The sequence below is a fragment of the Mirounga angustirostris genome, unplaced genomic scaffold, assembly GCF_029215605.1.
Source record: "Mirounga angustirostris isolate CCGP_5_RB_7025 unplaced genomic scaffold, mMirAng1.0.hap1 SCAF_12, whole genome shotgun sequence".
NCBI lineage: Eukaryota > Metazoa > Chordata > Mammalia > Carnivora > Phocidae > Mirounga > Mirounga angustirostris.
In genome coordinates, this window is record NW_026991720.1 from 23475379 (window position 1) to 23487828 (window position 12450).

At 43.1% G+C, this 12450-nt stretch overlaps 1 protein-coding gene across 2 annotated transcripts in view; it reads left to right on the top strand.

The window, feature by feature from the left end:
• Positions 1 to 12450, top strand: part of RBM28 (RNA binding motif protein 28) — a 31383-nt gene continuing 18933 nt past the window's right edge. Inside the window, exons 1-9 of one of the 2 annotated variants that reach the window (XM_064574985.1) lie at positions 1 to 231; positions 4879 to 5037; positions 5343 to 5437; positions 5852 to 5927; positions 6600 to 6692; positions 7692 to 7763; positions 8651 to 8831; positions 8997 to 9139; positions 10712 to 10784. In XM_064574985.1, the coding sequence (XP_064431055.1) occupies positions 114 to 231; positions 4879 to 5037; positions 5343 to 5437; positions 5852 to 5927; positions 6600 to 6692; positions 7692 to 7763; positions 8651 to 8831; positions 8997 to 9139; positions 10712 to 10784 (1010 nt within the window). In that variant the 5' untranslated portion in view covers positions 1 to 113. The remainder of the gene's footprint in view (positions 232 to 4878; positions 5038 to 5342; positions 5438 to 5851; positions 5928 to 6599; positions 6693 to 7691; positions 7764 to 8650; positions 8832 to 8996; positions 9140 to 10711; positions 10785 to 12450) is intronic. The other variant, XM_045869863.3, reaches the window with a different exon arrangement.

Genomic DNA, 12450 nt, shown 5'->3' on the forward strand with positions numbered 1-12450 from the left:
CTTCCGGAATCTCCGGGCCACTTGGCGTGGTTGGCCTGCCAAAGTCAGGTCGTTGCGTCGCGTGCGCGGGCCCGGTTCCCTCGCGGTCTCGCGCGCCTTGGTTTCCCAGCCTCATGGCCGGGCTGACCCTATTTGTGGGCCGCCTCCCGCCCTCGGCCCGCAGTGAGCAGCTGGAGGAGCTGTTCAGTCAGGTGGGGCCGGTGAAGCAGTGCTTCGTGGTGACTGAGAAAGGTAGGGGGCGGGGCTGTCGAGGATAGGGCTGGGGTACCGGGGAGCGGGATCCGAGCGAGGACACCCTCCCAGACTTCAGCAAGCCAGATAATTCTGTACCCGCTCCTACGGGAAGGGGCTGGGCACTGGGTTTCTTTTCTAAACCGACTCGGTTCTGGGTGAGTCCATAGAGGTCCACTTCGGAAAGGCAAGGCATTGCCTCAGGGTTACATAGCGTTTACGTTCCGTTTCCTACGTGCGCTCACATACAAGATCTTATTTGGTAACAGTGTTAACATTTAATATTTAATACAGTTACATTTCATAAAACATCAGTAAGGCTTATTGAGAGTCAACCGATTGCCAGGCACGGTGCTGAATTCCGCACGTGTTAATCTCATTTAGTTTTCTCAACGGTCTTGTTGGGTGGAGAGTCTTAACCCCATTTTACAGAGAGTAATCTGGAGTTTAGGGAAAATTTGGTAACTTTAGTTGAAGTTCGTACAGCTTGTAAGTAGCGGATCCAGAATTTGATCACCCGACCTGGAGCTCCTAACCAGTATGTTACTCATTTACTCATTTATTCATTCAAATAGTTTTTGAATGCCTGCTATGTACTGGGCACTGTTGTAGGTCCTGAGGATGCAGCGTGCACCAGACCAAGCCAAAAAACTTGCTCTTAAGTCTTCAAGATGGGGAAGACAGCCAGTAAACAAGCAAGATATATAGTGGTTATGGTGGTAAATACTAAGGGGAAAAATAAGTCAGGAAGAAGGATAAGGAGTCTCTGTAAGTGAGTGTGGGGGAGGGGGTTGTAGAGGAGTGAGGAATGGCACTCCTGTGCCATATAGATAGAGTAGCCAGGGAAGGCCTGACTGAGGTGAGGGAGTGAACATGTGTCTCTCCAGGAGGAGGAGGCTAGGCAGAGGAGACAGCAAGCTCAGGAATACTGAAGAGGACTCTTGGTATACTGAAGGAATAGCCAGGAGAGCAGGGTGACCAGGGTAAGTGAGTGAAGGTAAGAGAATTAGGAAGTGAGATTCTAGGGTACCAGATCATGGAGGACCTAAAGGCCATTGCAAAGACTTTGGCTTTTACTCTGAGATGAGAAACTACTGGTTTTGAATAGGGAGCGGTAAGTATGATCTGGCTTACATTTTAAAAGATACTCTGAGGCTGCCGTTGGAGAATAGGACAGAAGCAGGGAGACCAAATAGTAGGCTTCTGCAATAATCCAGGTGAGAAATTATGGTGTTGGACCGGGATGGTAGCAGTGGAGGTGGTAAAAAGTGATTGGAATATGGATATTTTTGAAGGTAGAACCGGGAGGATTTGATGGCTCAGATGCAGGGTATGAAAAAAAGAGGAGTCAAGTCTGATTCCCAAGGCTTTTGGCTTGAGCCACTGGGGATATTTACTTGTGTAATACTGCTATGTACCTCATATTCTGTGTGATGCTCATTGCATCACTATGAGAAAGGGTTGGCATGTATTGCAATGAGAGAGAATTGTAAGGGTTTTAATTGTAGAGAAGCATTCCTTCGTCTTACCTAGACTTCAAGGACACTCAAGATGGGCACCTGATGTTATATTTAGCTCCCTTCTAAGTCATCAGGCTGTCTCTGTAGGTGGCCACTTCTTTGCCTTTCAGCAGAACAACTGGTGGGAACTGGCATCTTGTGGACCCCCATTTCCCCCTATGGTATCTGAGTATGTGAGTAGGCAGGCTAACTGTGTGCTAATAATCCCTCCATCATTAGCTTGTATTTTGTTAATAACGGTATTGTCCACATGGCTCTGATTGCTGTACAAGCCATGACACCAGCCTGGTTCTTTGCCATTTTAAGTATAGATGTGGGTTAGTGAGAGAATGAGAGTGCTGTACAGCCGTGTTTCTTTTTTATTTATTTATTTATTTATTTATTTATTTATTTGAGAGAGAGAGAATGAGAGAGAACACATGAGAGGGGATAGGGTCAGAGGGCAAAGCAGGCTCCTCACTGAGCAGGGAGCCCGATGCGGGACTCGATCCAGGGACTCCAGGATCATGACCTGAGCCGAAGGCAGTCGCTTAACCAACCCAGGCGCCCCTACAGCCGTGTTTCTTAAACTGCAGATCCTTACTTGTTAGTGGGTTTTGAGTGGGTCATGACAAGAATTTTTTAAATAGAAAGTATATGTATATGTGGTAAAGGATTAATATTCATAATTTTAAAATATTTTATTTTTATTTGTTTAAAATTTTTTAAAGATTTTATTTATTTGTCAGAGAGAGAGAGAGAGAGAGCATGAGCAGGGGAGAGCGGCAGGCAGAGGGAGAAGCAGGTTCCCTGCAGAGCAAGGAGCCTGATGCGGGACTGATCCCTGGGATCATGACCTGAGCTGAAGGCAGATGCATAACTCCTGAGCCCCCCAGGCATCCGTAAAGATTTTATTTCTAAATAATCTGTACACCCAATGTGGGGCTCAAACTTATAACCCTAAGATCAAAATCGCATGCTGTACTGACTGAGCCAGCCAGGCATCCCTTTGGTTTTATATAAAGAATATATATGTGTATTGGGTTCTACTATAAGTTACATTCATTACTGTGGGTTGTCAAAACACTTTGAGAAACACTACTGTCCAGTGCTTGATGCTTCTGTTCCAGGGAAGAACAGGCATTGAATGGGAATTCTCTTTTGGGTCCTCAGAATATAGCTGAGGTGTAATCTTACCTTGTATCCTATGTATGTGGTCTAAATAAAAAAAACAAACAAAACCCCCCCCACAAAACCCCCAAAACAAAAACAACTCTATTCCCTTTTTGAAAGACTATATACTTTTCTTTTCAGATAGTCAGGATGTGTTGGAAAGAGTGTTGCACTTACGGGGATGGGAAGGAGGGAGGGGAGGTGGGATGAGGTCTTAGTAGTGATGACTTAACCTCTTGAAGATGGGAACAATTTCACAGGCTGTTGTGAGGATTCAAGTAAAATGAGAGTGCTTTATGCAGACAAACAGTGAATGGCATTTGTTGTGAGTACATGCTTTTATTTTGGTGCTGAACCCCTTCACGTTTCTTTCTTTCTTTCTTTTTTTTTTTTTTTAAAGATTTTATTTATTTATTTGACAGAGAGAGACACAGTGAGAGAGGGAACACAAGCAGGGGCAGTGGAAGAGGGAGAAGCAGGCTTCCCGCAGAGCAGGGAGCCTGATGTGGGGCTCCATCCCAGGACCCTGGGATCATGACCTGAGCCGAAGGCAGATGCTTAACCCACTGAGCCACCCAGGGCCTCCCCCACCCCTCTTCACGTTTCAACTGCTTTGTTTTTGGTTGTACTGATCAGGAAGGGCCCTGACTTTTCTTGTTCTGATTTCTTTTTTTTTTTTTTTTAAGATTTTATTTATTTATTCATAAGAGACAGAGAGAGAGAGAGAGGCAGGCTCCCCGCCGAGCAGAGAGCCCGATGCAGGACTCGATCCCAGGACCCTGGGATCACGACCTGAGCCAAAGGCAGACACCCAACCATCTGAGCCACCCAGGCACCCTCTTGTTCTGATTTCTGACAGTGAGTGGGCAGGCTTTTGTGAGAAGTCCCAAGAGAAAAACCTTGATCTCCAGATCACAGTATGCCTTCATAGTGCAACGTATCAGCTTTAACCATTTATGTGGATCAGCGTCATGTGTTTGAGGGCTTGTACCCTGAAGTAGATTCGAGGGTAGTTGAAAAAGAAGTGGAGCATGTGAGCTGTGTTTCTTCTTTGGGTAGTAGGCAGACTACCTGGTCTTTTCCTTTTTGATGCAGTAAACGACTTAAACATTTTACTACACAAAAATGTTAAATCAAAAAAAGCATACCAAAAAGGGCAAAGGTGAGTTATAGTTTTTATTTGCAACCATTCATCTGCTTGGTCCTAATATTCTTCTCTGTGGCCTTTATATTGGTGGAGTCCCATGGAAAGAACATGGGACTAGTAATGAGGAATTAATTCAGCTACAAACACCCTGGTGCATTAACCAGTTCACTTACTTTCCTCCGTCTCAAATTATTCATTTGGAAAGAAAGGATGATAATATTCACTTTACCTACCTTAGTGTGTTCTGAAGATGAAAGTGAGTAAGAGATTTACAGCTTTGTAAAGGTTAAGTTTGATATTGATTGCTAAGGTTTGGTAATAATGGTAATAGTATCTGCAGGCTCCCGAAGCAATGTTTATTGTTTATTGAGGTTCTTTTGTCAGGACCTCAGGCATTCATTTCTGATCTGCTGCATTATTGCATTGCAGTTTTCAAAGCTACCATACTTACCTTTCCCACCTTCTCTGGTGATGTTCCATTCTATTTGATGTTGAATTCTTCTTTGGGGATATAATGGGTATCATGGGTCCTCCATATTCTCAAGATTATCAGGAAAGGAGGAAGAAGAGCTAACAGTGAAGACACCAAATTAGAAGAGGAAGCCTAACAATTTCTGAGCAAAGTGGGGAAGGGGCCACTGATGCCAACTTTGTTTGTATCCCTCCTGAGAATTTTGGCAAACTGATAATAGGATGGTCTGGCAGTATATCTGCTAGTTAGGACTTTGAGAATTTACTTTTTTTTTTTTTTTTTTTTTTTTTAAAGAGAGAGTTTACTGTTTTAGGGCTCTTGGCTTACAGTTCTCCCCCTCATCCTTCACTGTTCAGGGAGTAAGGCATGTCGAGGCTTTGGCTATGTCACTTTTTCTATGCTGGAAGATGTTCAGAGGGCCCTCAAGGAGATTACCACCTTTGAAGGCTGTAAGATCAACGTGACTATTGCCAAGAAAAAACAGAGGAACAAGTCCAAGGAAAAGGTGGAAAATGGTGAGTTTCTAGTAGGGAATTTTCCCTCAGGGTGAGGAAGGGAAGGAGGGGGAGGGAGGATAGGGGATAGCTTCTAAATTTAAAACTTCCTTAAATTTCCTTTTGATGTCCAAAATCATCTAATGTATTTTATTACTCATTTTTGTCTTTTGTTTAATTCTAACTTTGGAAATCTGGTGGTTCTGGGTGTTGTCATACTTAACCCTGTGAGAAATGCCTTTTTTTTTGCTAGTAGCTTCTTTCCTGTGATGTTCTGGGCCTAGAGGCTGGATCACAGACTTATTTTGTTGCCTCTTATTTTTTAGAAAATTCAGAACCCCCAAAGAAGGAACTGAAGCCTAAAAAACCCAAAGTGGCAGATAAGAAAGCCAGATTAATTATTCGGAACCTGAGCTTTAAGGTGAGTGACAGAGAACACTAACGCGACCTGTTCTGAAGGCTGTTGGTGCTCACTGGTGGAGCTCCTCACCAGGATGGTATAATTGGACATAATTCCTTCCAGGCATGAATCTTAGCCTTGTTGAATACAGAAAATGGGCCTATATAAACAATTAATTAAGGATAGTAAGTGTGAAGATGCCTTCCTTTTGGGACACTACAGCTGAGATAGGGAGGGGAGGAAGAGCTCTTTGATATCTGTCTTCTTTGTCTGTTAGATCCAAAGCAATATGTCTTCTGTTTAGAAATGCTTGATGTCCTAGGGTCAAAAGTAAAAAAGGAGTGAAAGTATTCAAGTTCTTTGTAATGAACTAAGTTAATGGTTGATGTTTCATGTTTATTTTCTGTGATAATATCCTTTCACGTTTGGCATCAGTGTTCAGAAGATGACTTGAAGACAATATTTGCTCAATATGGAGCTGTCCTGGAAGTAAACATCCCCCGGAAGCCAGGTACTAGCAAACCCTTGTTTGTTGTGGGTTAGATTAAGATTACTTAACATAATGGTGTTTTTCCATTTCATCCTTGAACTAACCGATATTTGAAATAAAAATACAGGGGCACCTGGGTGGATCAGTTGGTTGAACGTCCAACTCTTGATTTCAGCTCAGGTCACGGTCTTAAGGTTGTGGGATCCAGCCCCCCGTGGGGCTCACATTCAGCACAGAGTCTGCTTGTCCCTCTCCCTCTGTCCCTTCCCCCCACTGTGCATGCGCGCTCTCTCTCTCTCAAATAAATAAAATCTTTTAATCAAAATAGAAATACAAGGTTCATGTCATACTCTTTGTGAGCCCCAGATGATATGATGTATATAAAGTATCAGGCACAGTGCTTGACACATAACAAAAACTCAGAAATAGTACTTATTCCCCCAATGGCATTTTTAGTTAGATCTCAGAACTAGTTTTAGAAGACAAGTTACAGTTTGAGAAAATGCATTTGCTCTCCGCCAGCTTGACTCAGGGTATCCTCAGCAGGAGGACAAAAGCTATTGCTTTGGGCAAGGGGCTGACTGGTTGGCAGGGCTTGGGTCATCCTGCCAGCCCAGGTTGCTGTAATGTCCTTCTTAGTGTTCGTTGGCTCCCCACCTGCTGCCTCTAACTTCTTTGTACATTTGCACACAGATGGAAAGATGCGTGGTTTTGCTTTTGTCCAGTTCAAAAACCTTCTAGAAGCAGGGAAAGCTCTCAAAAGCATGAACATGAAAGAGATAAAAGGTGAGTTTTCTGTACCCCTACCGTTCACCCAGATATTTCTGGTGTTTGGTGAATTAGCACAGTAACCCACTTTCTACATTTTCAAAAGGTGTTTGAATTGTTGAGTCTTACTGATAATATAGAAGCTGTTTGGTGAAATATTCCTAGTGCTTGATCTTAGGGTTAAACTTGAAAGAACACATGCCATTATTCGCTTTACTTTATTTGGGAGATGAGTATGCATTTAAATCCTTAATGAAAAAATGTCCCTAAAATAATCACTGATAGATGCAGGTTCTGTCCGGGGGCTGTGGGTTTTGCAGGTTTCTCTGTCTTGGTTGTGGTCACTCTTCAGCACCCTTCAGCTCCTGTGGGCTGTTAAACTGGCTGTGTTCATTTATTAGATACTAAAGAAGGGCTTGGTTTGGAGACTTTGTAATTTCTGTGCAGAGTGCAGATTATTCCAGAGCACTTGTTTTGCCTCTTGCTTAGTCTAACTAGAGACTTGTCTAACTGGAAACACTGTTCCCATTCTTTCTTTCTTTACCTTTTTACTCTCTCTTACCCCAGGTGTGGGGGCTGTTGTAGAAAGGCAAAATAACTGTTTACATTGATTAAAAAGTTTAAGGGTTAAAAACGGTAGGCTAGGGGCACCTGGGTGGCTCAGTCATTAAGTGTCTGCCTTTGGCTCAGGTCATGATCCCAGGGTCCTGGGATCAAGCCCCGCGTCTGGCTCCCTGCTCAGCGGGAAGCCTGCTTCTCCCTCTCCCACTCCCCCTGCTTGTGTTCCCTTTCTCGCTGTGTCTCTCTCTGTCAAATAAATAAAATCTTAAAAAAAAAAAAAAAAAAACAACAAAAACGGTAGGCTACTCTGAGCTTTATTTCAGGACCAACATTCTCTGAATTAGCAGTTTCTTTTGTCTGTTTTGGTTCTATCACTGTCTTGGATGAATAGGAAGTCATTTACAAGAGACTTTAAAAAGAGGAAGACCTTTCTGATGCTACTTTTCTATCTGACAGGGCGGACAGTAGCTGTGGATTGGGCTGTGGCAAAGGATAAATATAAAAATACACAGTCTGCCTCTGCCCCAGGTAAGATGTGGTGATATTGGGTAGGAGGGGTTGTATGTCCTGGGGTGGGTGTGGAAACAGCTCTACCTAGGGTAAAATTATAAGGGAACTTGCTTCTCAGTAAGAATACTGGGTTAAAGATACCAAAAGCACAAGATTAACGGAAAGAATAAGACTAGGGATTAAGAGAAACTCTGAGTTCCTGTGGGCTCAGAAGTGAGCCCAGAGCTGTTTGTCGATTCATGTTGTACCATCTGGTGATCTGGTCTCAAAACATAGGGTCTTTTGAGTCTAAGACCACTCCTGGGTGTGAATGTGAATGAGGAGTGAAACCTGAGTTCATTGTCCCCTCTGCTGCCTGTCCTTTCCCACTTCTCATAAAATGATGGAATGTTCAGAATAGGGAAACTTAAAACTTGAGGGTTTTTTTAGAAAGCAGGTGGCTTTTAAGCCACCAGGAGCTCCGAGAACAGAACTCACCGGGATGAAAGTTCATGGCCGGGCCCCAGAGTGAACACGGTGCTGGCTGTGGCGTACCGCGGGGCGTCCCGCGGGGCGTACAATATGGTGTACAGCGGGGCATAGAGCGGGGCGTAGAGTGGGGCATACAGTGTGGCGTACAGCGGGGTGTACAGCGGCAGGCTGTTTGCAGAGGCTCAGTTGCTACCTCTCTCATTCCGACAAATGGGACGGGCTTCCAGGGAATCTCAGTGATGAGGGCTTTTTGTTGTTTTTGCTTTTTTCCCCTCATACTTTCTCTTACATGCAGTAAGAAAAATACTGAGAAAAATAGTTAAAGTCCTAGTCCTAGTCCCAATGAACTAGGAACTTGGGGTATTAAGTTAAGTTTGTCCAAGTTAATCTTGGATTCTAAATGAATTCCTAACTTTCTTTACCTAAATGTATAGGTGAGGAGAAGAGGCCTGAACCTAAACATCAGGAATTAGATGAAGAGAATGGCAGGGAAGAAGAGGATACAGAAGAGGAAGAGGAAGAAAAGGATGACACAGAAGAGGAAGAAGAGGAAGAGGAGGAGGGGGAAGAGAATAAAAAATCAAGGGTGACCAAGCCTGCACAGATTCAAAAGAGGTAAGCAGCTCATTTTGTTCCGAGACAACAGACGCAGAGCTAGGCTTGTCTCTGGGAGGAACAGTGATGTCTTCCCTGCCCCCATCACGGCAGAGGCGACATGTGTAATGACCGTGGACAGACCCCTCTGACAGCCCAGATCCTTAGTTCTGACTGCCATTGCAGAGCAGTCCGGAAGGTCGCACCTGCGGAGAGCAGTGAGGAGGAGCATTCTGACGATGACAGCGACCTAGAGGAAAAAGAGAGTATTGATGGCGGGGAGGAACTGGCTCAGAGTGATACCAACAGTGAAGAGCAAGACGACGAAGGTTTGCCTGGGATCTTTGTGGACCTTTATGTTTAAAACCAGTTACTGACAAATGTGCATCAGTTCAGTGCACAACTCTTTTTAAATAGGGCCCTAAGGTGTTCTGTCAGATTTATGTTTCAGTGCTGGAAAGGATATCTTTATATTCCTTCTCAAGATTTTTGTTTTGTCTTTTAAATACGTTTGGAATAGTATTTGAGGGTTAAGATTCTCAGGGAATTTAAAACCTGGCTTAATGCTGAGGCACTACTTCTCTTGCTTATCCAAGATGAATGAGTAACTGGATAAGCAGGATATTGTATCCTAACACCAAGTGGATTTTAAACAACTCTTATGAGTTGAGGTGGGGATAAAGGACCCCTTGGGGCATTTTGGAAAACTGTAATCAAACCCTGTTGCTCCCTTTATAAAGATTGTTGGGCATAAATTCAACTCATTTATTGAGGGAGGCTGGTCATTACAGAATGAGGAATGGTCAGTAACTGGTTCTTTAGTTTAAGTCTGGCATGTTGGTTTGGCCATATAAAAAATCTGAGGAAATAAGCTTTTTCCATGAGGAGAGAATGGTAGACACCTTAGAATCAAAGAAGCTTCTATACTGATGGGACTATGAGACCTTGCATTTAATAACCAGCTTCATCTGTCTCTTACCATTTCTTTACCTTGAAAAAATTATTGATTCAATACATAATAATGGCAGAAAATTAAAAAGGATAGTGCAGGAGAGTAATATAGAAAGAAAAGTTCCTCACCACTCCCCCCAAGAGTCCCTCAAAGTAACCACTGCAGTTTCTTTCATATTCTTTCAGAAATTTTTTATGTATATGTAAGCATATATGTCTGTTTTTAAAAACAGTGAGTCTTCCTTGTACCCAGGTCTTCAGCCACTTAGGACCCTTCCCCAGAGACAACCAATGTTAAAAGTTTCTTGTGTATCTATCTTAATACTTTTATTATTATTTTTTTAAATAAATAAAAATTTATTTGACAGAGAGAGACACAGCAAGAGAGGGAACACAAGCAGGGGGAGTGGGAGAGGGAGAAGCAGGCTCCCCACTGAGCAGGGAGCCCGATGCGGGGCTCGATCCCAGGACCCTGGGATCATGACCTGAGCCGAAGGCAGACGCTTAATGACTGAGCCACCCAGGCGCCCCATATCTTAATACTTTTATAAGCAAAAACACGTGTATGCACACACACGTCAAATATAGTGTATGTTTGTGTGTGTGAATGTGTATTTTTTTCTCCTCAAATGTTCTTAATGTTTAGACTGTCACAACAGTATATATGAATGTCTTTTGTCCCACACCCTTACCACATCACATTTCATCCTTTTTTTTGGTTGTTGCCAATCTGTTGGAATAAAAAATAGTATCTTATTCCTGGTGCTATGTTTTTCTTGAGTAAATTTGGGCATCTTTTCATGTATTTAGTTGTATATCCTTTGTTCACTTTTAATTTTGTTTTTTCTTATTCACTTATGCAAGGTTTTTACATATCTAAGAAGTTAGCCCCTTGTCATATGGGTTGCACTAAGTCTTTTTCAGTTTGTTGTTTTCTCTTTTTACTTTAGATGTGCAAGTCTCAAAGAAAAAGAAGAGGAAATTACCCTCTGACGTGAACGAAGGGAAGACTGTTTTTATCAGGTATACCTTTGTTTTTTTGTTTTTTTTTTAAGATTTTATTTATTTATTTGAGACAGAGAGAATGAGAGACAGAGAGCATGAGAGGGGGGAGGGTCAGAGGGAGAAGCAGACTCCCCGCCAAGGAGGGAGCCCGATGCGGGACTCGATCCCAGGACTCCAGGATCATGACCTGAGCCGAAGGCAGTCGCTCAACCACCTGAGCCACTCAGGTGCCCCTATCAGGTATGCCTTTGGTACCTTAAGATCTGTTTATGTTGCCCTCACAGGTTTTTCTTTTCTCCTTTTTTCCTTTCTTCTTTCTCTCTTTCTTTATTTTTGTAAAGATTTTATTTTTAAGTAAGCCCTATACCCAGTGTGGGGCTCAAACTCACAACCCCGAGATCAAGAGTCTCATGCTCCACTGACTGAGCCGGCCAGTCGCCCCACTCTTTTTTTTTGGCCCCCCGGTACTAATTCTGTTAGGTAGGCCAGAAAATTAGATGCCTTTAAGACCATGAATACATCTGGCCCTAGGAACATAGCAAACAGTGAGAATATAGGAGAATCAGAACTGCACACAGAAGATAAAGAGCAGGGGTCTCCAGATTTTGTCCTCATTTACATTTCCTTCTTTGTAATCGGAGTAGCATCATTTGGAATAAATCAGTTCTTCAGCTATTAGAAACATCTTGCTTCTGGCTTTTGTTTTAGGGGAAGTGCTGGAGAGGGGTGATACCACTTGTCCCAGATAATTTTTCTCTATGCCTAACTTACCTTTTAAAGTAGTGTCCAGAATAAAATAAGGCATCCCATTTGTTTCCAGGAAATCTTAAGGAGGGAGTCAGGTGGAGATGGGTTTTATTCCATGTTGCCATTGCCGTTTTAGTCCTACTGACTGTGGTACACTGGCCATTTCATAGAGCCAGGATATCTTTAGGATACCTCAGGCATGCCTTCTTGTCCTTTCTTTCTTTCTTTTTTTTAAAAGATTTTATTTATTTATCTGAGAGAGAGTGAGGGAGAGAGATAGAGAGAGAGAGAGAGAGAGAGCGCACAAGCAGGGGGAGGGGCAGACGGAGAGGTAGAAGCAGGCTCCCTGCTGAGCAAGAAGCCCAATGTGGGGCTCGATCCCAGGACCCTGGGATCATGACCTGAGCCGAAGGCAGATCCTTAACCGACTGAGCCACTCAGGCACCCCCTTTCTTGTCCTTTCTTAAGTGCCAGTGTGCTAGGGCTATTTGGGTCTTATTTTAAAGATGTGTATTTTATCTTCCTCTATAGTCTTTTAAGATTGTTTTTATTATACGAGTAACTTATGCTTATTGTAGGTAATTTAGGAAATAAATGAGCAAAAAGACACAAAATATTAACCTTAATGATTGCTCAGAGAACACCCGCACACATGCCCATATCATAGCTGTTTACAAAGATGAGTTTAGCCTTCATAAGCTGCGCTGTAGCCCATTTTCTTCCTTCATGGCTTGTCTCTTCATAATTGTTCTTTTTTTTTTTTTTTTTTTAAAGATTTTATTTATTTATTTGAGACAGAGAGAATGAGAGAGAGAGAGCACATGAGAGGGGGGAGGGTCAGAGGCAGAAGCAGGCTCCCTGCCGAGCAGGGAGCCCGATGCAGGACTCGATCCAGGGACTCCAGGATCATGACCTGAGCCGAAGGCAGTCACTTAAC